The sequence below is a fragment of the Microcaecilia unicolor genome, chromosome 1 (assembly GCF_901765095.1).
Source record: "Microcaecilia unicolor chromosome 1, aMicUni1.1, whole genome shotgun sequence".
NCBI lineage: Eukaryota > Metazoa > Chordata > Amphibia > Gymnophiona > Siphonopidae > Microcaecilia > Microcaecilia unicolor.
In genome coordinates, this window is record NC_044031.1 from 728,858,135 (window position 1) to 728,884,328 (window position 26,194).

General features: G+C 42.7%; 1 protein-coding gene across 1 annotated transcript in view; it reads right to left on the bottom strand.

Moving 5' to 3' along the window:
• IL16 (interleukin 16) overlaps window positions 1–26,194 on the bottom strand; it is a 140,766-nt gene that overhangs the window by 1,736 nt on the left and 112,836 nt on the right. Inside the window, 3 exon segments of the mRNA XM_030192022.1 lie at window positions 13,733–13,864; window positions 21,498–21,581; window positions 21,584–21,746. Of these exon segments, the coding sequence (XP_030047882.1) occupies window positions 13,733–13,864; window positions 21,498–21,581; window positions 21,584–21,746 (379 nt within the window).

A 26,194-nucleotide genomic window follows, 5' to 3' on the forward strand; every position in this document is an offset into this window, starting at 1 on the left:
TTGAAAATATCAACATCAGTTTGCAGGTCTTTTTGGGAGTATGCTTAAGGATTCCAACACGGGAATCAATATAACTAAATTACTCAAATAGGAACCTCAAATCTCCAAATAGGGAAATACTTGTGTATTAAGATCTATCCTTATAATTTATGGAGTCCATTACTATCATAGGTTCCAATACTACTTGCAATGACAACACAATACGTAATAGAACATTATAATTGGTAGTGAAGGGTAAGGCAAAGTTGTAACATATAGATGAGTAAAAAAGTAGGAAGAATTAGAAAGTAAGGTGACTGATTTGAAGAAAGTTGCACATGAGGTCAGACAGATGGTTAAATATCATCTCAGCTAGGGTAGGAGTGGATAAACATGTCCTGCTGCAGTTTGTGCAGCCCGAGTCAATCCTTGTGTGTGTGAGTGAGACTAACAAGTTAGTTACTTCTTCCATTAAAGGCTTGGTTGAAGAGCCAAGCTTTCACCTGCTTCCTGAAGTACAGATAGTCTTGTGTTAAGTGGAGCTTTTAATGCCATTCAGACTAGATTCAGTAAATGGCACTCAAATTTGGGCGCCAAAAATAATCTGTGCGGAGTGCTACTCTATAAACAGCACTTTGAGTTGCAAGCCATTTATAGAATAGCGTTTAGAGCCAACTCACCACATATTGGGTGCAAGGATTTACACCAACAGAAACCTATTGTAAATCCTGGCACGTAAGTATTCAGTAATACTGTGCACATCTTTAGTGAATGCCCCTGACCCATCCATGCCCATCCCCCCTTATGAATCGTATGCTATAAGATTTGTGCATGGATCATTATAGAATAGCACTTATCATGATGTGCGTGTAAATCTAAATTGTTGCCAATTAACACCAATAATTGTTAGCCCCCAATTATTGGTGTTATTATGGTGTTATGTGTATGTTTTTTTTCCAGCTTGTACTCCCGATGATGCAATATTTTAGCAAAACATAGGTCTGTGTTGAGTCCAGTCGTGTTGGAATCCAGTTGAGGACACTCTTTCCTGCATGTTCCCTGGACCTTGGGGCTTTTATTTTGATGCACCAAACTGAGGCAAGGCAAATTGGGACTTTTCTTTGAAGATTAGCTGTGCACTGAATGTTGTGCTCCTTGGTTTGTTCTAATATGGCTTTCATATCCCCAGCTTCCTGGCATTTTTGCTGGGAGAATTGTGGTGTTTGGATAAAGCCAGAATGATTTGAAACTTTATGGCAGAGCTGAAGATGGAGCTGGCTCTGTGACAAGCAGTGTTTGTGGCTTTCTTGTACAAGTATGCTGTCGTTTATTGTTTCCTTCTTGGACTTTTGTTGGTGCTAAAATAAGTACTGGAGTCATACTGTATCTTCTGGATTTTTGTCTCTATGGGACTGAGGATGGCGTGTGGTTAGGGTTGTCTGTATTTTATGTTAAATTACATCTACATAGTAACATAGTAAATGATGGCAGATAAAGACCTGAAAAGTCCAATCCAGTCTGCCCAATAGTCACATTCATTATCAATTCAAGATTAAATCAACAATGAAAGTGAGATTATATACGTGATCATGGTCTTTCTTTGGTGTTTCTGTGTCATAGTCTGTAGAAGTCTGCCCGGCTCTGTTCTTAAGTTCCATCTGCTTTTTACTATTTGCAGTGTAGTGTTCCTCAGAGCTCCATTTTGTCTCCCCTAATTTTTAATAAATTTCTTAGTTCATTGACAACTTCCATTGAAGGTTTTGGTAATAATTTCTATTAATTCACTAATGATATCTTGCTTGTCTTCCCTAGCCTATGTGACCTTGACCTTAACCTTATGCCTTTGCCTGCACATAAGTACATAAGTATTGACAAACTGGGACAGACCAAAGGTCCATCAAGCCCAAAATCCTGTCTCCAACAGTGGCCAATCCAGGTCACAAATACCTGGCAAGATCCCAAAAAAGTACAAAACATTTTATACTGCTTATCACAGAAATAGTGGATTTTCCCCAAGTCTAATTTAATAATGATCTATGGACTTTTCCTGTAGAATTTGTTGCTAATTGGCAGATGGTGTTTAATGTGAGCAAGTGCAAAGTGATGCATGTGGGAAAGAGGAACCCGAATTGTAACTACGTAATGCAAGGTTCCACACTAGGAGTCACTGACCAGGAAAGGGACCTAGGCGCCATCACTGATGATACGCTGAAACCCTCTGCTCAGTGTGCGGTGGTGGCGAAGAAAACAAACAGAATGTTAGGTATTACCAGGAAAGGAATGGAAAATAGAAATTAGGGGAATAGGACTTGATATACCACCTTCCTGTGGTTTTTGCAACTATGTTGAAAGAGGTTTACATATTGTATACAGATACTTTATTTGTACCTGGGGCAATGGAGGGTTAAGTGAGTTGCCCAGAATCACATGGAGCTGCAGTGGGAATTGAACCCAGCTCCACAGGATCAAAGTCTGCTGCACTAACTACTAGGCTACTCCTCCACTCTGTTTTAGAATGCCTTTGTATCGTTCCATGGTGTAACTGTGTTCAATTCTGGTCACCGCATCATCTGTTTTTCAAGTTTCTTTTGTATTAAATAAAGAATGTGTTTATTATTAGAATATGGTTTAGATTAGTATATAAACCCAATTATTGGTGTTAATTGGCTCATTAGCCAATTTAGTTGCAAGCACATATCAGACTAGTGCGTAATTTTGTAGGTGTAAATTTGCACACCATTTATAGAGTTTGGGGGTTAATGTGTATGAATTATTGCTGCTGGTAACAAGTGTACTTTGCCAGTGGTGATACTCTGCATCCTCTTGCTCCTCTGGGCTGAATATCCTGCCCCCCCCCCCTCTCCACCACGTGCCTTGTTAAACATCAGAGGACCCCCATGGCAAGTTATATCTTTCCCTTCTACTGGCCTTTTACTTTTTGCTCCTGTCTGCCCCATTTGAAGCTGTCAATGACAATAGGGGTAAGGGCCACTACTGTCTCTGGCCCCAGTAACTTTATGCTACCATATGAGGTCGCACGGCATCATTTTTTAATTTGGAGTCACTAGGGCCAGATGGATGAGATGAATTGTAACCAGTTGGATTAAATCTTTATTAGTATCTAAGAAACTTACATTATCTGGTAGACAGTGGCTATAGTTGCAGTCCAATTATAACATCTATCTGATAAAGAGTTATTTGGCTGAACTCAGTCTGAGTTTCATAGCTCAAGCTGTAGCTGCATTGGTAACAGAGTTAAGGGTTCTTGTTGATGGAGGGCATTAGGCACTCATAATGCAGCTAGATTTGTCTGTGCCTTTTAATTTAGTTCCTCATGAAACATGGCTTTATCATTTAGTGTAGCAAAGGTTGCTAGTTCAGTCTAGAATTGGTTCACTAGATTTCAGATTAACTGGCATGGGAATTATTTGTCAGCTTGGCCAACAGATCAGGGAGTTCCCCAAGGTCCACCCTTATCCCCTATTTCGTTTAATTTCCACTAGTACTAATCATTTCTATAGCATTACTAGACATATACAGTACTGTACACCTTATATACAGGTACTTTCTCTGTCCCTAGGGGGCTCACAATCTAAGTTTTTTGTACCTGGGGCAATGGAAGGTTAAGTGACTTGCCCAAGGTCACAAAGAGCTGCAGTGAGAATCAAACCCAGGTTGTCAGAATCAAAGCCCGCTGCGCTAACCATTAGGCCACTCCTCTACTCCACTGGGTTTGATTTTGAAACCTTTGGGAGTGCCAGAAGATATTCTATTGATTTTTTTTTTCATTAATGACAACTCTACAAGAAACGTTTGAGTGTATATACACTTCCATTAACTGCATAATATGATGAAGGCAGATGAGTGCCTTGAAATTAAACCCTGACAAAGCTAAAGTCTTATTGTGTAGTGAATCCAAGGTTCATGGTATTGTTTTGAACTCTAGTCTGTGTAAAGATTCTCAAGTTAGGTTGTTAGTGCAGAAAATATTCTATAATTTGAACAAAAGACATCAAATTATACCACATTTAGAACAGACGCATTGCAACTAGTTGCTGAAGCTACTATCTTGTCTCACCTGAATTATTGCTGCTCATCCAAGTTGGCACAAATGATACTGCTAGGTATCCTACTGAACATCATGGCTCTGGGTCAGAAGGTAAAACACCTAGGTGCATAGGCAGTGTTCTCATCTATCCTTCCTGTTGAAGGTAAAGGCTGAATGAGGGAAGCTCACATCCTAGAGCTAAATGTGTGGCTGTGTGGAAAGTGCCAAAGTGAGCACTTCGGTTTCCTGGACCATGGGATGATTTTCCAAGAGCTACTTAGCAGTGATGGTGTCCATCTTTCAAGGAAAGGACAACATGTCTTCAGTACCAGACTGGCTAAAGTACTAAAGAGGGCTTTAAATTTGCTGGGGATGGGTGAGAAAGGCCCCAAAGGCATTAATAACCATCATGAAGATAAGACATCAATACCCTCAAAGAAAGGGGAAAAAAGAGCCTTGTATACCAATGCCTATAGTATGGTAAGCAAATGTCTAGATCTAGAGACTCCGTAACAGAAACAAATAACTGTGGCTCTAAAGAATCAAATTAGACAAAAATGTTGAAGAGTCCAGTATTGATGTAAGATATATATTACTAATCTTACTAACACTTAGCTAAGTGCTCGACTTTGTTTCTTTTCGAAATAAGACTGACATAAGTGTTTTTGGAATAAATAATGAATAAAAGTTATTTGCAGTAAGAAACTGAAACAAATATACAAAAATACAAATATATGTTTTAAACTAAGGACTAAAGTTTAATAAATAAAAATGGATTCAAAAAATTGAAAAAATAAACTATGAGATTTTAAGACCAATGACGATCACCACAACCCCAGTGAAAGACGCTAGAACTTAAGTCGGCGTTCGGGTGTATTGAGGTCTTTTCCTCGTGTTAGTAAGATTAGTAATAAACATCTTGCATCAATACTAGATCTAGAGACTGCAATGATAGAAGCAGATTTGGATTTAGTGGCAGTCACGGAGACATGGTTCATGGAGTACCATGACTGGGATATAGTAATACCTGGCTATAATCTATTCAGGAAGGACAGGGTAGGTAAAAAGGGTGGAGGAGTGGCATTATATGTTAAGAATAATATTAAAGTGGCAGAACCGCAGGACATATAGGGTAAGGAAGAAGCGCTGTGGGTTAAACTGTTAAGACGGGAAAGAAAATATATTTACATTGGTATAATATACTGGTCACCTTCATACTCAGAAGAAATGGACAGAGACTTAATTGAAGACATCCACAAGATAGCTAGGCAAGGGGAAGTAGTACTATTAGATGATTTTAATATACCAAACATCGATTGGGGTGTCCCTGCTGCAGGGTCATCTTGAAGCAAAGGAATATTGGATTCTCTATAGGAAGAATTGTTTCAGCAGTGGGTAACGGAACCGACACGGGATGGAGCTATTCTAGACCTAGTGCTTATAAACGGGGACAATGTTTCTGATGTTACGGTGGGAGATATAAAGGAATTGGAGGAGGTGCAGAAAAGGGCGACAAAAATGGTAAAAGGGATGGGACAACTACCCTATGAGGAGAGGTTAAGATGGCTAGGACTCTTTAGCCTGGAGAAAAGGCGGCTGAGGGGTGATATGATAGAGGTCTACAAAATAGTGAGTGGGGTAGAGCGGACAGATGTGAAGCGTTTGTTTACACTTTCTAACAATAATAGAACCAGAGGACACAAGATGAAACTAGAATGTGGTAGGTTTAAAACAAATCGGAGAAAGTTTTTCTTTACTCAGCGCATAGTTAGACTCTGGAACTCATTGCCAGAGAAGGTAGTGATGGCGGCTGGCCTTGCTGAGTTTAAAGGGGGTCTGGACAGATTCCTGAAGGAAAAGTCCATTGATCATTATTAAATTTGGGGTTTTTGCCAGGTTCTTCGGGCCTGGATTGGCCACTGTCGGAGACAGAGTGCTGGGCTTGATGGACCTTTGGTCTTTTTCCAGCGTGGCGGTGCTTATGTACTTATGAGATCATTTGGCATCTAGTGATCACCAAATGGTGTGGTTCAATATTAAGACAAAGGAGGAAAGGGCTTATTCAAGATTGAAGGTCCTAGATTTCAAAAGAACTAACTTTGCTGAGATGGGGAAATTTCTCAAGGAAGAGTTAATTGGATGGGAACAGCTGAAGGAAGTAGAACAGCAGTGGGCGAAACTGAAAGAAGCCATTTTAATGGCGACAAACCTTTATGTTAGAAAATTACACAAAAGTAAGAGGAAAAGAAGACAACTCTGATTCTCAAACATAGTAGCTGAAAAGATAAGGGAAAGAAGATTAGCCTTCATATAATATAAGAGGACTCAGAAAGAAGAAGACAGGCAAAAATATCTGGAAAAACTAAGAGAACCTGGAAAAGCTCTCAGGAAAGCAAAGAGGCAAATGGAAGAAAAGATAGCTGACTCAGTAAAATTGGGGGACAAGACTTTTTCAGATATGTAAGTGACAGGAGGAAGTGCTATAATGCTATGAGTGAGGCTCATAGCTGAGGGAGAGAAATATGTAGAAGCCAATAAGGATAAAGCTGAACTGCTTAACAATTATTTCTGTTCTGTGTTCACAGATGAAAGGCCTGGAGTAGGACTGCAGAAAACAAATGGAAATGGGGATGGATGTATGGTAGACCAGGACCAATTCTCAGAAGACTGTGTTTGTGAGGAGCTAGCTAAAGTAAAAGTAGACAAAGCAATGGGGCCTGATGGGATACATCTGAGGGTACTCAGATACAAGAGCATGATTATCAAAGCAAAAATCAATTACTATTCAAAACTTATAGGTAAAAAAAGCAATTAATCCATGAAAACATTACACACTAGTAAATAAACAATTGAATACTCAACCTGTAACTACTACAAATGAACCCACTCCAACAACTGATCAATTGGTGTCATATTTCAAGCAGAAAATAACTAAAATCAGACAAGAAATAAATAACTCCCTAACATCAATAGATCATTTTCTTAATCTATATGATCCTTCACCACTATGCTTCCAAGCAGACAGAATCTGGTCGGCCACTTTCAACTGACCGAGTCAAATGCACTCTTCACAAATACGCTAAATCACAATGCCTACTTGATAACTGCCCTAGTTACCTTCTCAAATCAGCCCCTAATTTACTCATAAGTTATTTGCAGTCAAACATAACTTTAATGGTATCTCAGGGCCTATTCCCCCCTCAAAATGGCAACATTATTTTGACTCGCATATCGAAGAATACCCAAACCAGCCTAAGTGTAGTTTCTAACAACACACCAGTGGCTTCAATCCCATTATTGATAAAGGTAATGGAGGGGTTAGTCACGCACCAATGGACTATCTTCAACTTCACTCCATTTTACATAGCTCACAATCCAGTTTTAGACCTTTTCACAGCACTGAAACTATTCTCACCACCATCCTAACTAAATTTAGATGAGAACTTAGCTTTGTGAATAAAATATTAATATTCCAGTTTGATATGTCCAGTGCCTTTGACACTGTTGATCATAATATCCTTCTAAACAACCTTGACCATTACGGAATCTGTGGAGAAGTATTAAAATGGTTCTTAGGCTTCCAAAGGTCTAGATCATTCCAAGTGAAACAATCAGGTACAATTTCATCGGCATGGTCCCCTGTTTGTGGATTGCCCCAGGGCTCTCCAATATCCCCCATCCTATTTAACATCATGTTGATTCCATTAGGCAATTTACTGGATAAAAATGGCCTCCCAACATTCATATAGCCGATGTTACCATCTATATTCCATTCACTAAAGAAATAAATGAAATTACTCATATCATCAGAGTAGGTATCTCTCTAACGGAATCTTGGGCATCTCTCTTAACAGTTACTAATCCTTATCACGCTATAAATCTTAAATCATTTACCACCGAGAACATCACATATCCCCTTGATTCAAGTATGAAAATGTTAGGAGTCAAAATTGACCAATTCCTCACTCTAGATAACCAAATTTCCTAAGTAGTCTCAAGTGTTTTCAATCTAGGGTTACTATATGGCTCCAGAAAAAAGGACAGATTGAGCCAGTCTGGGTTTTACTTCCATTACCTTCAATGGAAGCAAAACCCGGACTGGATCAATGTGTCCTCCTTTTTCTGGAGCCATATGGTAACCCTACTTCAATCCATTATGGAAATTGAGGAGACTAAGACCATTCTTCACAAAATCAGTCTTCTGTACCCTAGTTCAATCCATAGTCCTAATAAAATTTGATTACTACAGGACTTAAAGGGGATCTCCTGAAAAAACTACAAACCGCTGAAAACACTGTCATATGTCTCATATTCAGACTACCACACTTTGCCAAAGCAACCCCCCTTCTGTATGATTTGCATTGGCCTTCAATAAAAAATAGAATATCATTCAAGCTATATACCTTCATTCACAAAATTTAGTACGGTTTGGCCCCAATATACATGAACAACCTCATTGAACTGCCTTTATGTAATGCCTCTAAATCATCTAGAGAATATCTTATCCTACATTTCCTGAATCGTAAGAAAGTAACCTACAAAACAATCCATACTGCTAAATTTTCATATCAAGGCACTAAAATTTGAAACTCCTTACCCAGGGCTTTTTTTGAGGGAGTACTTGGGGGTACTGAGTACCAGCACCTTTTTTGTTGTTGTTACATTTGTACCCCACGCTTTCCCACTCATGGCAGGCTCAATGCGGCTTCCACTGTCTGCTAAAATTGACCCATAGACCCCAAGTTTTAATGATAGAGCTCAAGCTCTACACACCAATTCTGTCTTGTCATAGATTCTATGACTGGTTGCAGGGGGCCTGGCTATTATGGGATGGGTCCCTCAGTGATCACCCCACTCCTGAAGGGTGGCCTAGCATTTGAGTACCGGCACCTTTTTTGCTAGAAAAAACACGCTGTCCTTACCTAAAACCATCAAAACCACCGATGATTATTTGTTATTCCGAAGTCGATTGAAAACTCACTTCTTCAGTCTAGCCTTTAAGAAAATAAGCACTCTTTTTTAATAAACTCATGGCATTACTTTTTACCTCATCCCATCTCCCACTACTCCTGTGTATCCCAGCTAATCCTAGCCCTTTATCTTTTTCCTCCATATTTCAATTATCTAGCTTAAATCACTAAGGGCCCTGTTTACTAAGGTGAGCTAGTGTTTGTAGTGCACGCTAATGCTAGAGACATTCATATATTCCTATGGGGGTCTGTAGCATTAGCGAGCGCTAATTTTTAGCACACGCTAAAAACACTAGTGCACCATAGCACAGCTTAGTAAACAGGGCCCTAAATATTTATTTACATCTATTCCGAACTCAAGTTTTATTGTTCTAATGTTATATTATGTATTTTACTTTCTGTTAATAAATTTTGAACTTGTTCATACTTTTCTAATTGTTATATAAGCCACATTGAGCCTGAGTTCTACTCGGGCTAATGCGGGATATAAATGTCATAAATAAATACTCAAGGAACTCGGAGATGTTCTGGCAGCTCTGCTGTCTGACCTCTTCAATGCTTCCTTAGAGTCTGGAGTGGTCCCGGAGGACCGGAGAAGGGTGGACATGGTCGCTTTGCACAAGAGCAGAGTATGGAGGAGGTTGGGAATTACAGACCTGTCAGTCTGACCTCAGCAGTAAGTAAACTAATGGAAATGCTTCTAAAGTGGAAGATTGTGAGGTTTCTTGAATCAAATGGACTGCAGGACCCGAGGCATCACTACAGGCAGGTCATGTCAAATGAATCTGATTGATTTCTCTGAATGAGTAACCAAACAGTTGGATGTGGGAGGGGTGCTAGATGTGGTGTACTTGGATTTTAGCAAAGCCTATGACCAGGGGAGTAGCCAGACAACAGATTTTGGGTGGGCCTAGGCAAGAATTAGGTGGGCACCAAGTGTTCTACCCCCCCCCCCCCAAAAAAAAAATTATCTCAGCTGGTGGTAAAATGCTTCTTTCCAGCTTGGCAGCAGGCATGCACTGAAAACTGAGCATGCGCAGGTGCCGATGTCATGGAGAGTAGCGTTTTCATTACCATCAGGGGGAAATCTTCAGCTGGCAGAGCTTAGGATTCCCACCAGTTACCACTAAACATGTGCTACTGTTGGGTGGGCCTGAGCCATAAATGGGCCCACCCAAGCCCACCTGTGGCTAAGCCACTGCCTTTGACACAGTTCTGCACAGACGACTGATTAATAAACTGAGTGCCCTCGGTATGAGACCTAAAGTGACTGACTGGGTTAAAAACTGATTAAATGGAAGGAGATAGCAGGTAGTGGTAAATGGAACTTGCTCTGAGGAAAGAGATGTTATCAGTGGTGTACTGTAGGTATCAGTCCTCGGGCCTGCTCTTTTTAACCTCTTTGTGACTGATATTGCGGAAGGACTGTCTGGTAAGGTTTGTCTCTTAGAGGATGATACCAAACTCTGTAATAGAATTGACACTCCGGAGAGTGTGGATAGCATGAGGAAGGATCTAGCCAAGCTTGAAGAATGGTACAATAATTGGCAACCAAGATTTAATGCACTTCGGTTACAAGAATCCAAGGGCACGGTACAGTATAGGGGGTAAAGTGCTTCTGTATACGAAAGAAGAGCGGGACTTGGAGGTGATTGTGTCTGATGACCTTAAGGCAACCAAACAAGTAGAAAAGGTGATAGTCAAAGCCAGAAGGATGCTTGGGTGCATAAGGAGAGGGATGACCAGCAGGAAAAAAAGGTAATAGTACCCTTGAATAAGTCTCTGGTGAGGCCCCATTTAGAATACTGCGTGCAATTCTGAAGACTGCACCTACAGAAAGATCAGCCCAGAGGGTGGCTACAAAATTGGTAAGAGGTCTCGGTCATAAAACATATAGGGACATGCTCATGAACCTCAACATGTATACGCTGGAAGTGAGGCGGGAGAGAGAGGATATGACAGAGACTTTTAAATACCTCAGTGGCATTAGTGTACAGGAGATGAGCCTTTTTCAAATGAAGGAAAACTCTGGAATAAGAGGGCATAGGATGAAGTTAAGAGGAAATAGGCTTAGGAGGAATCTAAGAAGATATTCTTTAACGGAAAGGGTGATGGATGCGTGGAATGGCCTCCCGGTGGAGGTCATGGAGATGAGGTCTGTGTCAGAATTTAAGAAAGCGTGGGACAGACATGTGGGATCCCTTAGGAAAAGGAGGAGTTAGTGGCTACTGAGGAGGGGCAGACTGGATGGGCCATTTGGACCTTATCTGCCATCTGAGAACACAACTGGTGAACGGTGTTCTATTTAAACTTGTAGGAAACTGTAGATACTGCAGCACGTCCGAGAATGCATCTGTAAACATGTGCATAGACAAAAAGTCTAGACAAACACGTTTGGGGGATTTATTGCTTGATGCATTCTCAGATGTGCTGCAGCTAGAGTCCAGTGAAGTTTTTAGAGGAGTGGTGTAACTACGGCATGTTTGAAGGCATCGGGAACAGGTGCAGTGGAAGGTGAAAGATTGAGGATATGACAGATAGAAGCAGGAGCGTAGCTAGGTGGGTCCACGGGGGCATGGGCCCCTGCAGATTTAGCCCTGGCCCCCCTGCCCTCACACACCCCCCGCCGCCGACCCTCCCCCGCCACATTTGATCCCCCCCCTTCCGCCACCGCCAACCCTCCGCCGGCGCCACCGTCAGGTACCTTTGCTGGCGGGGGTCCCCAACCCCCACCAGCCGAAGTCCTCTTCAGCACCGGTGCCCGGTGCATTGCTGATCTGGATTCTGTTTCTGTGAGTCCTGACATCCTGCACGACGTCAGGACTCACAGAAACAGAATCCAGATCAGCGAATGCGCCGGACTCAGAGACCGGCGCTGAAGGGGACTTCAGCTGGCGGGAGTTGGGGACCCCTGCCAGCAAAGGTACCTGGCGGTGGCAGGGGAGGGTTAGCGGCAGGAGGGTTGAAAGGGATGGGGGAGGGGCAGCGGCGCAAGGGGGGTGTAAAAAGTGGCGGGGGGTCGGCAGCATTGGGGAGAGGGCTAAAATGTGCCCCTCACCTCAGGCTCTGGACCCCCCCTCCCGCCAAAGTCTGGCTACTCCCCTGGATAGAAGGGATGACAGTAGAAGAGACAGTGCTAAATAGATGGATGGGAATAGGATCAGAGGAACAGATAGTTTGGAGGAGGAAAGAAAATGTAATCTTCAGTGGAGTTCATTTGTACAATCAGAGGAAACTGTTGTCAGTCAAGTGAATCCATGAAGTTTAAATAATTATTTCTGAAGGGGTGCATGGTTTGAGGTGGGAATCAGATTGAGTTTGCATTGATTTGTTATTTTGAGTTTTTAATCTGTGAATTCTTCACAGTTAAATGGGTGGCTTGTTTGCACCTATTATCATTTGTATGGTATTCTGACATGTATATTTTATTTACTTTATTCAAGTGTCCTATTTTGAATTTATTTTATACAGAAAGGGCAGAAAATCAGGACCAAGTGGAAAAAAAATACAGTCACTCAATGGTAGAGTTGACATTGCTGATAACGGCATTATCAAAAATGAGTTTGTGTCACCAAGCTGTATGCTACTGTACCAGTGGCTGAACTGCATTCACCAAACACTTACAGATCCGTGAGTCATCCAGCGGTGGTAAGCATTAGCTAAATTAGACCTGGATTTTCAGTGCCTGGCCATGTCCAGGCACTGGCAGGGAAACTTGGGATCTTTGACAAACCCAGAAATTATGTGAGTACCATCCGATATTTAGTGCTAGTATCTGCATATGTAACTGGGCAAAGATAGAACTGCATTTTGGGCTTGATTCTATATAAGCTGTGAAAGTTAGGCGCGGTTTATAGAATAGCACGCCCGGGAATCGCACCTAACTTTAGGCATGACCATTTTGCACCAACTGAAACATGATATAAATACATGTGCCTATATTAGGTGTGTATCCCTGTTATTCTTTAATTTTAGGAACGCCCCTGTTCTGCCTATGACCCTCCCATTTTCGTGCCCCCCTTTTTCAAGTTGTGTGTAAAATTTAGGCGTGGATACCGCACCTAAATTTACAGATGTAAATTTCAATTCAATTTAATTAGTGCCAATATTTGCTTTTTAAAAACACAGTTATTGGGGCTAAATAACATGGTATTTGATTAAATCGCACATACAAATTGTGCATGCACTCTAATTTATGGCGCCTTTTACAGAATTAGGAGGTTTATGTGCTCCTATCTGCCAAGTAGGTATCCAGGCCCCAGCAGTGAATATTGCTAGTGCCCACAAAATTTCCCAGTCTGCCCCAACTCCACTACGGGCCACCCCAGCACTGCCTGGCTTGCGCCGAGGCAGTAAGATCCAATATTCAGTGGCAGTGCCAGTGAATATCAGAATTCAGCATGGTTTAAGCAGACAGAAGCCTCTGTTGGCCGTTTAAATCACTGAATATCAACCCCATGGATTTTTTAAAGTCTCTACACCTCCAAACATCACGAACCGCCAAGAAATGGAAAACAACGACACCATCCCGATATCACAAAATGCCAATCTTACTATACTACTCTAACCCAAGCGATCATTGTACATCTGTATTCTACGCCAAACATCATAAAAACTAAATTTTTTTTGTAAGCGCTTTTTGGCAATATGAAAGCCACACTGAATCTACCATATGGTGGGAAAATGTGAGATGCAAATGCAATAAATAAATAAATAAATATTTTCCATACTGTACCTTTAAATATCCTGTTGATAGTTAGAGGCTTGTCTCCATGTATAGAGCCTTTCCCTCCTTCTAGACTGAATCCTAACCCGGCCGACGTCTTTTCCACAGTGACGGTGATAGTGCAAGCTGTACTTTCATTTGCTGTCAAATGCAGAAAAGAATACAAGGGTGGCACATGTGCACAACTCTATGTTTGTACAAGTTATACTGAAAAACACTCTAGTAGCAGCACAAAGGATAGTTGGAACTAAAATGCATTAGATTACATAGTAACATAGTAGATGACGGCAGAAAAAGACCTGCACGGTCCATCCAGTCTGCCCAACAAGACAACTCATGTGTGCTACTTTTGTGTATACCCTACTTTGATTTGTACCTGTGCTCTTCAGGGCACAGACCGTATAAGTCTGCCCAGCACTAGCCCCGCCTCCCAACCACCAGCCCCATCTCCCAACCACCGGCTCTGGCATAGACCGTATAAGTCTGCCCAGCACTATCCCCGCCTCCCAACCACCGGCTCTGGCATAGACCGTATAAGTCTGCCCAGCACTATCCCCGCCTCCCACCAGCGGCTCTGGCACAGACCGTATAAGTCTGCCCAGCGCTATCCCTGCCTCCCAACCTCCAGTCCTGCCTCCCACCACTGGCTCTGGCACAGACCGTATAAGTCTGCCCCGCACTATCCCCGCCTCCCAACCTCCAGCCCCGCCTCCCACTACCGGCTCTGCTATCCAATCTCGGTTAAGCTTTTGGTTGTTTAGGGAGGGACGGTTTTTGATCAGCTTTTGAATGTTTTGTTTGATTTTATTGTGTATGTTGATTTGTACTCCACCTAGTTATAAGAGGAATAGAAATTTTTAAATAAATAAATAATGTAACATATGAGGGTAAATATTCAGCTGCTAGTGGTGAGCATTTTGCTGACCACTGCCAGTGTTATTCTCAGATATTCGATGCCGGGGCCATGTCTGAGCTTCGACACTGAATATCCAGTTTATGTGGTGTTGGCTAACACATAGCCGGTTAAGTTGATATTCAGAACTTAACTGTCCATGGGCTATCACATAAACATAAAATTGTGTTTTATGTGGTCCCATTTATGCAGCTACCCTGGCCGGTTAAGTGCTGACTCTGCCCTCAGAAAGCCCCCAAAATAGTTGGTTTTCACTTAAGCGCTAACCGCTAATTTTCAGTGACGAGAACTGATTAAATACTGCTGAAAATTAATGGATAGCCCAGAACAAATTAATGGATAACCCCGGTCAGTAGCTGTTTCTGGCTGGTTAAATTGTTTTGAATATTGACCAGTAGGATTTTATATAAGGTCACAACCAATAGCTCAGGATGGTTTACAAAGTAATAACAGGTTATAACAATTAAAACCAATAAACATAGCAATAAATTCAAAGTATCTCAAATTTGCTAACTGAATAGAACACATTCCTAATTAAAATTTCAATTGTTTGCAAAATTTCAAGTAATCACACTCTGTAGGTAATGAATTCTATACTAAAACGGGTGCATAAAAAAGTAATTTCTAACATGAAGATAGTAACCTTATGGAAAACGGTGAGGAAACTGACAATTTGTTTCTATGTATCAATCTGTCACAACCATAGGGCAGTGAGCACTTGGGCTGCAGCCGGAGCTGCAGCAGACAAGTCCCCTGGGCTGGCAAAAGGCAGGGGTCAAGGCAAGACTAGACAAGACAGGGCTAGACTGAGCAAGGCAGGGCTAGACAAGGCAGGACAAGGCAAGGCTAGACAGGACAAGAACTGGATTCAAACAGGGCAAGGAAAGCAAGGCAGCGGGGCTAGAACTGGAACCCAGACGGCACAAGGCAAGACAAGGAACTAGGCTAAAACTGGGTCCAGACAGGCAAGACGAGGGCAAGACAAAAACTGGAACTGGACAGGACTGGACAAGGCAATAAGCAAGATAGACAAGGCAGGGCTGGATCTTGGCAGGAACTTGGAGGCAAGACAGGGCTGGAGCTTGGCAGGAACTCAGAGGCAAAGAATGGCTGGAGCTTAGCAGGAACTCAGAGGCAGGGCAGGGCTGGAGCTTGGCAGGAGCTTGGAGAGAAGACAGGGCAAAGCTGGGTCCAAGGCAAGGCTAGGCAATGTCCATGGTCCAAGGTCCAAGGCAAGGTCAGAAAACAGGCAAGGCTGGAAAAGGAACATGGCTGGGGACCTCATTACAAAGACGCTGGAAGAAGGCAGGCACTGCCCTCAAATACCCCCAAGGTCATAAAAGTGTCTCAGCAGGTGACACCGGAACTGCAGTGTACTTCCCCTTTAAGGACAGATCATCAGCATGTGTGTGCACCCTAGAGAGGTCAAAGTTGCAGGAAGCTGACATACCAAAGCAGGCTACAGCCAGAGGAGTGCCAAAGAACAGCACACGACCAACCCCGACGCCTCAATAGCCCCAGAAAGTGAGCTGGGGTGCAAGTCATGGCGGAAGCCGTGACACAATCTATATGGAGCAGATGGAAACTGAAGAATCCAAGTATTCAGGACAGTATCCATCCATTTGGGGCCGGATTCGGTAAATGGCACCAAAAGGTAGGCGCCATGAAAAATCAGCATGCAGCACTATTCTATAAAGGATGCTCTGGGATGAACGTCCTTTATAGAATAGCGCCTAGTGGGGATTTATGCACCCAACTTTGGGCACAAGGGCTTACACCAAATGAAACCTGGCGTAAATCCTGGCACGTAAGTTGGGCACGGATCCCTGGAATTCTGTAACACTGCATACATCTTTTGTGAATGCTCATGCCCCTCCCATGAGAGGATTTGGGTGCAGATCTTTATAGAATCACACCCAGCCCGATCTGTGTAAAATCCAAATTAGTGCCAGTTAATATCAATAATTGATTGTTAATAGTTCACTATCTAATTTATTTACACATGGATCTCAGGATCGCGTGCAAATTTGAGTGCCATATATAGAATCCAGTGGGTTATTGTTTGAAAGATCAAACACAGAATCTTGAAATCTATCCTAGCAGGGACAGGAAGCCAGTGCAAGGATTTAAGCAATGAAGTAACACTGTCGAACTTTATCTGGCGGTGCTTTTCGGATTGGCAACTCGCAGTGTTACGAATTGTAAGAAGTTAAATTGCGACACAGTGGTTAATTGAATTGAATTTCTGAGCACAGTTCGGGAGCATGAATGAACAATTTCTATTAGTGATCCTGTGTAACAACTTATGAAGGGAACAATATTGTCCAATGAGTTAATGTGACGCTGGACTAACTTTCTTCAGCTTAAATGCTTAATTCTTATATTAACACAGTGTAAATCGGAGGAGATATTGAATTATAAATGTTTGAATAGAAATATCCTGATCTGGAGCTCTGAAGAGAGATGTTTGAGTGTGAGTGGTATGAATGAAGGTTGTGAGCAGTGAGGAGACTACTGTGTTTTATAAAGATACATATATTTTGTAAGTGGTACAAGAAATGTTTAATAAAGTTTTTTGAATAGATTTTAAGAGTGGATAGATGTATATTCATTAGGGATATCCTGAAAATCTGGCCTGTTTATAGCATTTGAGGCCTCAACATCTGTCTCATCGTGGGCTCTGTAGCGATTTTTGAGACCTTCACTAATGCTTCTCAACCTTTTCCTGGAGGCACACCTAGCCAGTCATTTTTCACGATATCCACAACGAATATGCATGAGAAAGATTTGCATATAACGGAGGCCTCTTGTATTCAAATATCACTCATGCATGCAGATTTATTGTGGTGATCCTAGATGTGTCTCCAGGAAAGGGTTAAGAAGCATTGCCTTAACCTGGTACCAGATAAATGGTTGCTGGTCTGCACAGACTTGCTTATTATCAGTGTTCCTTAATGCAGAGGTGGCTAATCATGGTACTCAAGGGCCATAGCCGAGTCGGGTTTTCAAGATTTCCACAATGCCTATGCATGAGGTCTATTTGCATACAATGGAAACACTACATGCAAATCAATCTCATGCATATTCATTGTGGAAATCTTAAAAACCCGGCTGGGTTGTGCCATTGAGGACTGTGGTTACCTCGTTGTGCTACAACATTGACTGAGGCGAGAAGATGAGGCTTGGCTCAAGTAAGCTGATTCAGAAAAGAGGGAACAGGCAATTTAGTTTGTCATGCTGATTTCTCTGATTCCTCTGACTTGCCAATCCCCATCCCATAAAGCCAACTGCACATTGTTCCTGATATGCATTTCATAACAGACTATGTCACGGGCTCACTTTGGGACATAGGTGCCAAATTTTGGCATTGATTGAGAGTGCTAAATACAAATTACACATCTTTTTACATACTGAAGGAGCTTGCTCTGTAATGGGGTGATCGGCACTGCACCCAGACAGCTGGCTCTCATGCTTTGGAACATCTATGCGGCTGGGTTTGCAATGCAGAATGACTCTTCTAAGCTTTCTCCAGTAATTGTGTTTTCTTTCATGTTTATTTTTATTTTTTGGCAAAAAGAGAAGGCTCACTGGCATTAATCATTTCCTCTGCCACAAGCCAAACCCACTAGACTCACTTTCCCCTGCAGACTGAGTCACTGGTTGATTAGGTTTCTGCTCTTCTCATCTGCATGGGGGTTGTGTGGATTGGCACTAGACTAGCACAGCTAATAACTTATGGAGCTGAAAATAACCTTTTGCATTTGCGATAAATGTTCTTTATGAAGACCAGCGGCCGACAAACTCATAACTGCACTGGGAGAGATGGACAACTTCAAAGTATCGGATCTGCCTAAGCACTCTTGAGTTTTGTTATTCTTTTAAACAATCCTATTTCTGGTAAATTAGCACAGTATTTTCTGTCTGCCTCAGGGAAGTAGAGTTGCAGTATTCTGTGGAAGGCAAGATGAAAGCACGAACACTGAATTTGTTTTCATTAATATCACATGAGTGGAAGCTTTGAAGATCGCTGTGACTATGCATAACATCTCTTTCTTTTTTTTTTTTTTTAAATTTCATGTTTGTGCCTTTATTATTCTGTACTTAGTGAATGTCTCCTGGTCTAACTTACCCTGTTCTGTTCTTGTTTTGATTTTTTTTTTTAACTGCTACACGTATTTGTTCTCGATTTTGCGTTCTGTAGAACTTAGGGTATTTGGGAACTCTCAAGACGTTTCCCTCAGTTTCCTTTCATTCTCATCCTGGTTGAGTCGTGGCGAGAAAATCTTTTGGAGGGGAGGGGAGAGAAGGTAAAGGCAGCACTGATGTGGATGTTGTGATGCAGGAGCAAGAACTTAAACTGTGTTAGGCACAGGGGCATAGCCAGACCTCGAGGTGGGAGGGGGCCAGATCCCTAGGTGGGGGGGGGCATATTTTGGTTGCTGCCCCGCCGCCACCCCCTCCACCGCCACTGCCTCACCGCCGCCGCTGTACATTTTGACTGGCAGGGTCACCAACCACCGCCAGCTAGGACTATACAGAAAAAGCATAAAAGATTTTTCTCTTGGGTTTGAGGTTAAAAGTAGTACACAACAGTACCCAAATGTTTCAGATTTCTTTGCAAATGTTTGATTTTCCATGGCAACACTTATTTGATCCATCCCAGTTCATAATTTCTTTTCAGAAGAAAACCTATTAGTTATCCACCTCCAGAATCAGCTGACACAGCCCTGTGTGATTTCGATCATCATTATTAAGGCTCTCTGTACTATAGGTAGTTGTAGTGCTTCCCCAAATGTAACTTTATTTTTTAGTTCTTCTTTTGTCTTGTTGTCCTCATCTTTATAAATGAGCTTGATGGGACATTAAGGGGTCCTTTTACTAAGCCGCAGCAAAAAGTGGCCTGTGGTAGGGTGGGCACATGTTTTTGGCACACACCGGACCGGTTTTTACCACGTCTGGGAAAAAGGGCTTTTTTTCAATGGGCCGGGAAAAGGCACTACGGTAAAATATTTACGGCCTGAGCCCTTAACGCCACCCACGGATCTAGCAGTAAGGGCTCACACACTACACACGCGATGACCAGTTGCAGCACCAACTGCCGATTAACACCAGAAACACCACGCACAGTAGGAAATATAAGATATAATTTGTCCTGGTGGCATGGGCGTGTGCCAAATCCAAAATTACTGCCAGGAGGGCGCACTAGCCTGGCAGTAGTCTCGTTTTGGCGTGCGCTGCATGCGCGCAGAGCCTACCACGCCTTTGTAAAAAGGCACCTAATTGAATTAACTGTTTCTTTTTTCATTCTGTTTGTATTTCTTTCAATTAGTTGTCATTTCCAGTGAACTGTTTTCTTGATTAATACATTTAAAACGGTATTAATACTATTTAAAACCTACCCAATAAACTTCTCTCATAAAAGTAGAATGAAAATTTAAGATTAAGTTCCCCACACTGTTCTGCATCAGTTCAGTATCACTCTGCGGCTTCATCCTATCTACACCGGAATTCACCCTGTCCCATGCACACTCCCAAGAGAAACGCTGCTGCTGAGACCTGCTGTTTCGTAAGAGTCACTCTGTACCTCTAAAAAGTACAACAACATCTGCTGGTGTGCTGTTGTAACAGATATTTTTGGAACAGTTTATGTTCTGCCCGGGTGCAATCGTTATTCTGTCTCTGGGTGCACCTTATTATCAACCCTGTGTGTAGGTAGTGCAGGTCATGAAAGGAGCTCTCCCTATTCAATCCTATTACATATTGTATCTGATATTTATTTATTTCACATCTACTATAATAAAACTCACCCTCAACGTTCTGAGGACACTGACGTCAGTGAAGCCAAGACACTGACTTCAGGTTCAAAGGTTCGTGGTGGTGAAGCCACCGGGCCCTGCCCTTGCGTCAAACGTCATGACATCGAAGGCGGAGAATACGTTGAGGGTGAGTTTTATTACTGTACCTATGTTCCACCCTCGCGTCAAAACGCGATGACGTCGAAGGTGGCCCAGGAAAATCGCCACCCACACAGAGCTACAACAATGCTAACAACAGCGGCGGCGCACGAACCAGCTACAACCGCGATGAGCCACGGGGCGGCCCAGGAAAATCGCCACTGTTCTCCGTATGTGAGTTACCCCACCCCCCCCCAAAAGCTAGCGCCCGTTTCATTGCTCTGAGAAACGGGCCTTCTTTCCTAGTATTTATATAGTACCATTCCAAATCATCTACTGTTCAAGTCAGGGCTGAATACTCAGGAATAAGGGAAAGCCATTTAGAAGAGGAAAGGATTTGTAAGTACAAGGTTCCGCAGCAGCAAGATCTGATATCGTTTCAAATAACTTCCCATGTACCAGGGGCGTAGCCAGACAACAGATTTGGGTGGGCCTAGGCAAGAAGTGGGTGGGCACCAAGTGTTCTTCCCCCCCCCCCCCCCCCCCCCAAAAAAAAAAATTATCTAAGCTGGCAGGAAAACGCTTCTTTCCACCTTGGCAGTCTGCAGAAGGCATGCGCTGAAAACTGAGCATGTGCAGGTTCTGGTATCGTTGAGAGTAGCGTTTTTATTATCATTAGGCGGAAGTCTTCAGCTGGCGGAGCTTGAGATCCCCATCAAGCTACTGATAAATGTGTGCTACTCTTGGGTGGGCCTAAGCCCTAAGTGGGTGGGCCCTGGCCCACCTGTGGCTACGCCACTGCCACGTCCAGAAAGCTTCTGATATTTTTCAATCTCAATTTTTTTATATAAAAGGTTTAAAATTGAATTTATACTGTATCACTAGTCTATACTTCCAAACACAGGACTTTCTTTTAATGCTCACAATATATAAAACCACAGTGGGAATGAATGAATGAATTACTCACTTGAAGCTGTTGAGACATCGGTTACTGTGGAAGAAGTTGAATCAGTTGACGTGCTGAGGCCCCCTTCTCCCTCCTTAACTTTCTAATGACCACAACTGCTTGCTTTGGATGTCGAGCATGGCGCAGAACTGCCAGTGCTTCCTTATGAGTGGCACCTTTGAGAGACTTCCCATTGATCGATAAGATCTCATCTCCTTTCTGAATTGTTCCTTCCAGAGAAGCAAGGCCATTAGGAAACACCCTGTGAACCTGCTCAGTATTTGGGAAAGAATGGTTTGTCATTACCAGTGCATAAGTTTCAGTTCATCTTTTTGGTGTATAAGAAATGTAAATATTTCACCTCAGCGCCTGATGGACTGATTTACTAAGGCCCGATGCTCAAAACTCCAGTGCTGTTCTGAATAGTGCTGTAAAAATATCGCTGGAACAGCACAGAAGAACAAGGGCCTAATGCTCAACGCTAATGAGATGCAAATGTAGGCACACTCATAGCACTGAGCATTAGGGAGTTCGGCAGAAGGATTGTGCTTTGGCGCGGGAAGACTGTGATTGGTGTATGCGCAGAAGAGTTCCGTGGTAAGCTCGGCTCCAGTGCACATGCGCCTGGTAAAACCCAAATGTGAAGTACACATTGGCGTCTGTTTTCTGCGGCCTAAATAAAACGTTTTTAATTCTTTAAAACTTGGATGCTTATTTTTAGATGCAGGAAACAGACACCAATGTATGTTTTCACTTTGGGTATTTTTAATTTTTTTTTTAGCATGGATGCTTTAAATTTAGATGCAAGAAACAGACACCAATGCGTGCTTTCGCATGAGTCTACTGTTTCTCACGACCATCGCTTAAAGGCTTGCGCAGGCTTCCTTCTGCTTCCAAAAGCAATCAAAACCAGCAGATTTTGCAGAAAGATTCATGAGAGAAGCATGAGAATCATGAGAAATCCTCTTTTCCAACAGCCTAACGCCTGCTCTTACCTAGCGTTATTTTTTGCAGCAGTAAGGCAGTTTTGTTTCAGGCGCTCTTTTTTTGGGGAGGAATATAAAATGACCTCATTGACATGGGCTTGACTACAATAGCATGCTACTTGCATTGCTCCCCTACACATTCTGCACAAGTAATTACAGCACTAATGGCCTCTAGCACCCACGATTAATTTTGAGCATCGGTAGTGGCGTAGGAAGGGCGGGGCAATCTGCCCTGGGTGCACGCTGCTGAAGGGTGCAAAGAGCAGCTGCGTGCCTCTCGGCTCTGCTGGTTCCCTGCTCCCTCTGCCCCGGAACAGGTTACTTCCTGTTCCGGGACAGAGGAAGCAGGGAGCCAGTGGAGCCAACAGGCGCGCGGCTGCTCTCTGCACCCTCCAGCAGCCAAGAATGCACCCGGGGGGAGGGGGGGTATCATTGCGCCGGGGGGGGGGGGCTTGATGCACCGGGGAGGGGGGTGTCATTGCACCGGGCGGGGGGGTGTCTTGCTGCACCCTGGGGGGGATGGACGCCGCTGCATCCTGGGGGGGGGGGGGGTACGCAGCGGCGATCCGCCCCGGGTGGCAACCGACCCAGGATCGCCACTGAGCATCGGGGCCTAAGCATTTTGCCCACTCACACAAAATGAGAAAAAGACCTTAGTAAATCTGGCCCATAGAAGCTTTGTGAGACACTCTGAGTAGACTCTATGATTGTTCATGAAGAGTGTCTCACAAAGCTTCTATGGGCCAGATTTACTAAGGTCTTTTTCTCATTTTGTGCAGCTAACAGCATTCTTCCTCCTTATCCCTCCTTCCCCCACTCCTTCACTTCTCTCCAGATTGCCAGCATCAACACCAACCTTCAACAGCATTCCCTTTCAACAGCACAGAAATCCACTGCCAAAGTGTTCTTGCTGTTGGAAATGGTGCTCCAATCTTGTGATTTCAATTGTACGAGACAAGCAGGTTCTTTGGGACTCCCAGGGAACCTGCTTGCTCCATGAAATTGCAGCACGGATGGTAGGAAATAGGCAGACTTCCACGCAGCTTAGAAAGAACGTTGGTGCTCAACAGAGACATATCGCTTGCATTTCCCTTTTGAGCCTGGTGCAAATATAGGGGTAGAGTCAAGAAAGGCCACCTAAATTTAGGCACCGGGATACAGCACACTATCCCCTGAATTCTATAAAAGTCGCTAAAAATTGTGCATGCAAATTTGGGCATGTGCCCAATTTGTGTGCACAATTTAATTGAATAATGAGCCAATTAGTGCCAATAATTGGCTTTTTAACAAGCAATTATTGGTGCTTATTGAACTCAATTAACATGTACATGCAAAAAGTTTGGCAAGTGATCCGCACCTAAATTTTACACGTGTCCTGGAAAAGGTGGCATGGAAATGGGAGGGTCATTTCAGGGCAGAGTGTGGGGGTGGATTTCAATTACATGCACAATTATAGAATAAGCGGGTTCCACATGTACATTTAGGCCCCTGCTGGTGCAAATGGACGTACCTAAATTTATGCACAACCCCTGTGCTTAAGCACTATTGTACAAACCGTGCCTAACTTTAGGCAGGACTTATATAATAGAGATTAAGCAGGGTTTTTCCACGCTGATTTTTTAGATGTGATTTATAAAAGTCACCCCTAAATGCAAATTCTATAATGCCAATTGTGCATGCAATTGCCATTATAGAATACTAGTGCAAGTCTGCATATATGTGTTTAATTTTAGGCGTGAACACTTACGCCATGTCAAAGGCTGGGGGAAGTAGGCGCGCCTAATTGAAGGCAGTTAGGCATGTATAAGCTAGTATTCTATAAGGTAAACCACTGACCTGCCCAAGCCCCTTCCATGGCCACACCCTCTGCTAGGTGCACTTGATAGAATTTTGCGTGCATAGATTGAAGAACACTGACTAAGAGCAATTGAGCTAATTGGTGGCAATTAAGGCCAATTGTAGCCTATTATTGCTCATTTACACCAATTATCAGCTCTTTATTAAACTAACTTTCATATGCAAATTTCAGTGCTAAGTGTAAAGTTGGACAAGCAAGTTTATAGAATCCAGGGGATCATGTCGGACAAGGCAGACTCTCCCTTCACAGTGGCTGTGAACGCTACCTCCAGTTGAGTCAAACCTTGTTCAACTTAAGAAGCAGAAAGTGGGCTCAGAATCAAAAACTTGGGGGCCCTTTTACTAAGCAGCAGTAAAACTTGCAGTACTTGTGTCTGGAAACAGGACTTGATCATGTGGTAGCTGCAAATTTAATGTGGCAACCACTGGAGAGTTTACTGTCATAAGTGTCATGTTAAATTTGCGGATAGTACACGGTACTGTGCTTGGAGTTAGCATGGAAGAACTAGCCCCGGATACGTATTTAATCAGGATGAGCGCAAGCGCTGGCGTTTCACAGCAGCAGTGCCATTACTCTATGACTCCTGAGTGGGGTCTGACCTGCGGGAGCAGCCGATATAATCTTGAAGGTACAATTTATGTATAAAGATGTTGAGTAACTTTGAGAATGTGTAACATGTAGCATTGTTTAGTTAGAATAGATACAATCCCATGTATCAAATCTATTTTCCTCGCAGTTAAACCCCTGATGACGCCTTCGGGTGAAACGCGCCGAGTGCGTTGGGTTTGACGGTGCTGGAAGAAGATGTTAAATTGACCAACTGAGAGCTTAAGAACACATGGAAAGTTGTTGGTGGTACCTTGGATACCAATGCTGCATGGGACTGACGAATCAAAGGAAAGTTTAATAACAATTTGGAGGAATTTGCTATCCGCGATAGCGGGGTGTGGTTACAGTTTTAGGAGCTACTCAGCAGATCCGAAAGACATTTGAATCATTGAGTCTAATGACTAAGGACTGCGGATCATTATGAGATCATATGGACATGAGCTGAGAGCGCATGTATAAAAGAAGAAAAGTTTTGGATAACACACCACAGCAAGTGGTTCAACATCTTTCACGGAACATAGAGAATTCAATGTTGATATATCTTATTGTTGAAAAATTGTTAGAGAACGAGATAACAAGGTGTTGGACTTTTATCTCTGTCAACCCTGTACGATTTGGTATCATAGATAAATATTATAAAGGATTGAATAAGATTGTATATGATGAATGAGTATAATTGAAGGAGTATGGAATGATTGGACATAGTGTGACTGTTGAAGGAAAGATGGATATGATATGGTGATGGGAAATTGTTAAACATAAATAATATATTATAAGTGGAAATTAAAAAGGTAAATGGCCTAGTGGTTAGGGTGGTGGACTTTGGTCCTGAGGAACTGAGTTCAATTCCCACTTCAGGCACAGGCAGCTCCTTGTGACTCTGGGCAAGTCACTTAACCCTCCATTGCCCCATGTAAGCCACATTGAGCCTGCCATGAGTGGGAAAGTGTGGGGTACAAATGTAACAAAAATTTATAAAATATAATTGTGGTTACTATTAAGGGAGGTATTCAAGTATATTTCTGGAGAAATGTTAAAATGCTAAGGGAGTTCTTGCAAATCTCCAGACCAGGCATCCTACAACTCAATATAAGTAAAAGCTACAGAACTGCACTTTGAAATTCAGTCAGATCCAGTATTCCCTGAACTTTTACCGCAGGACAAAGAATATCCATCCATTTAGAAGTTTTAGAAATTAAATTTTAAAAATAGGGCTTGGTCTGTCCTCCTTAATTCAAGTTCAAGTCCATCACTGATAAAACTAT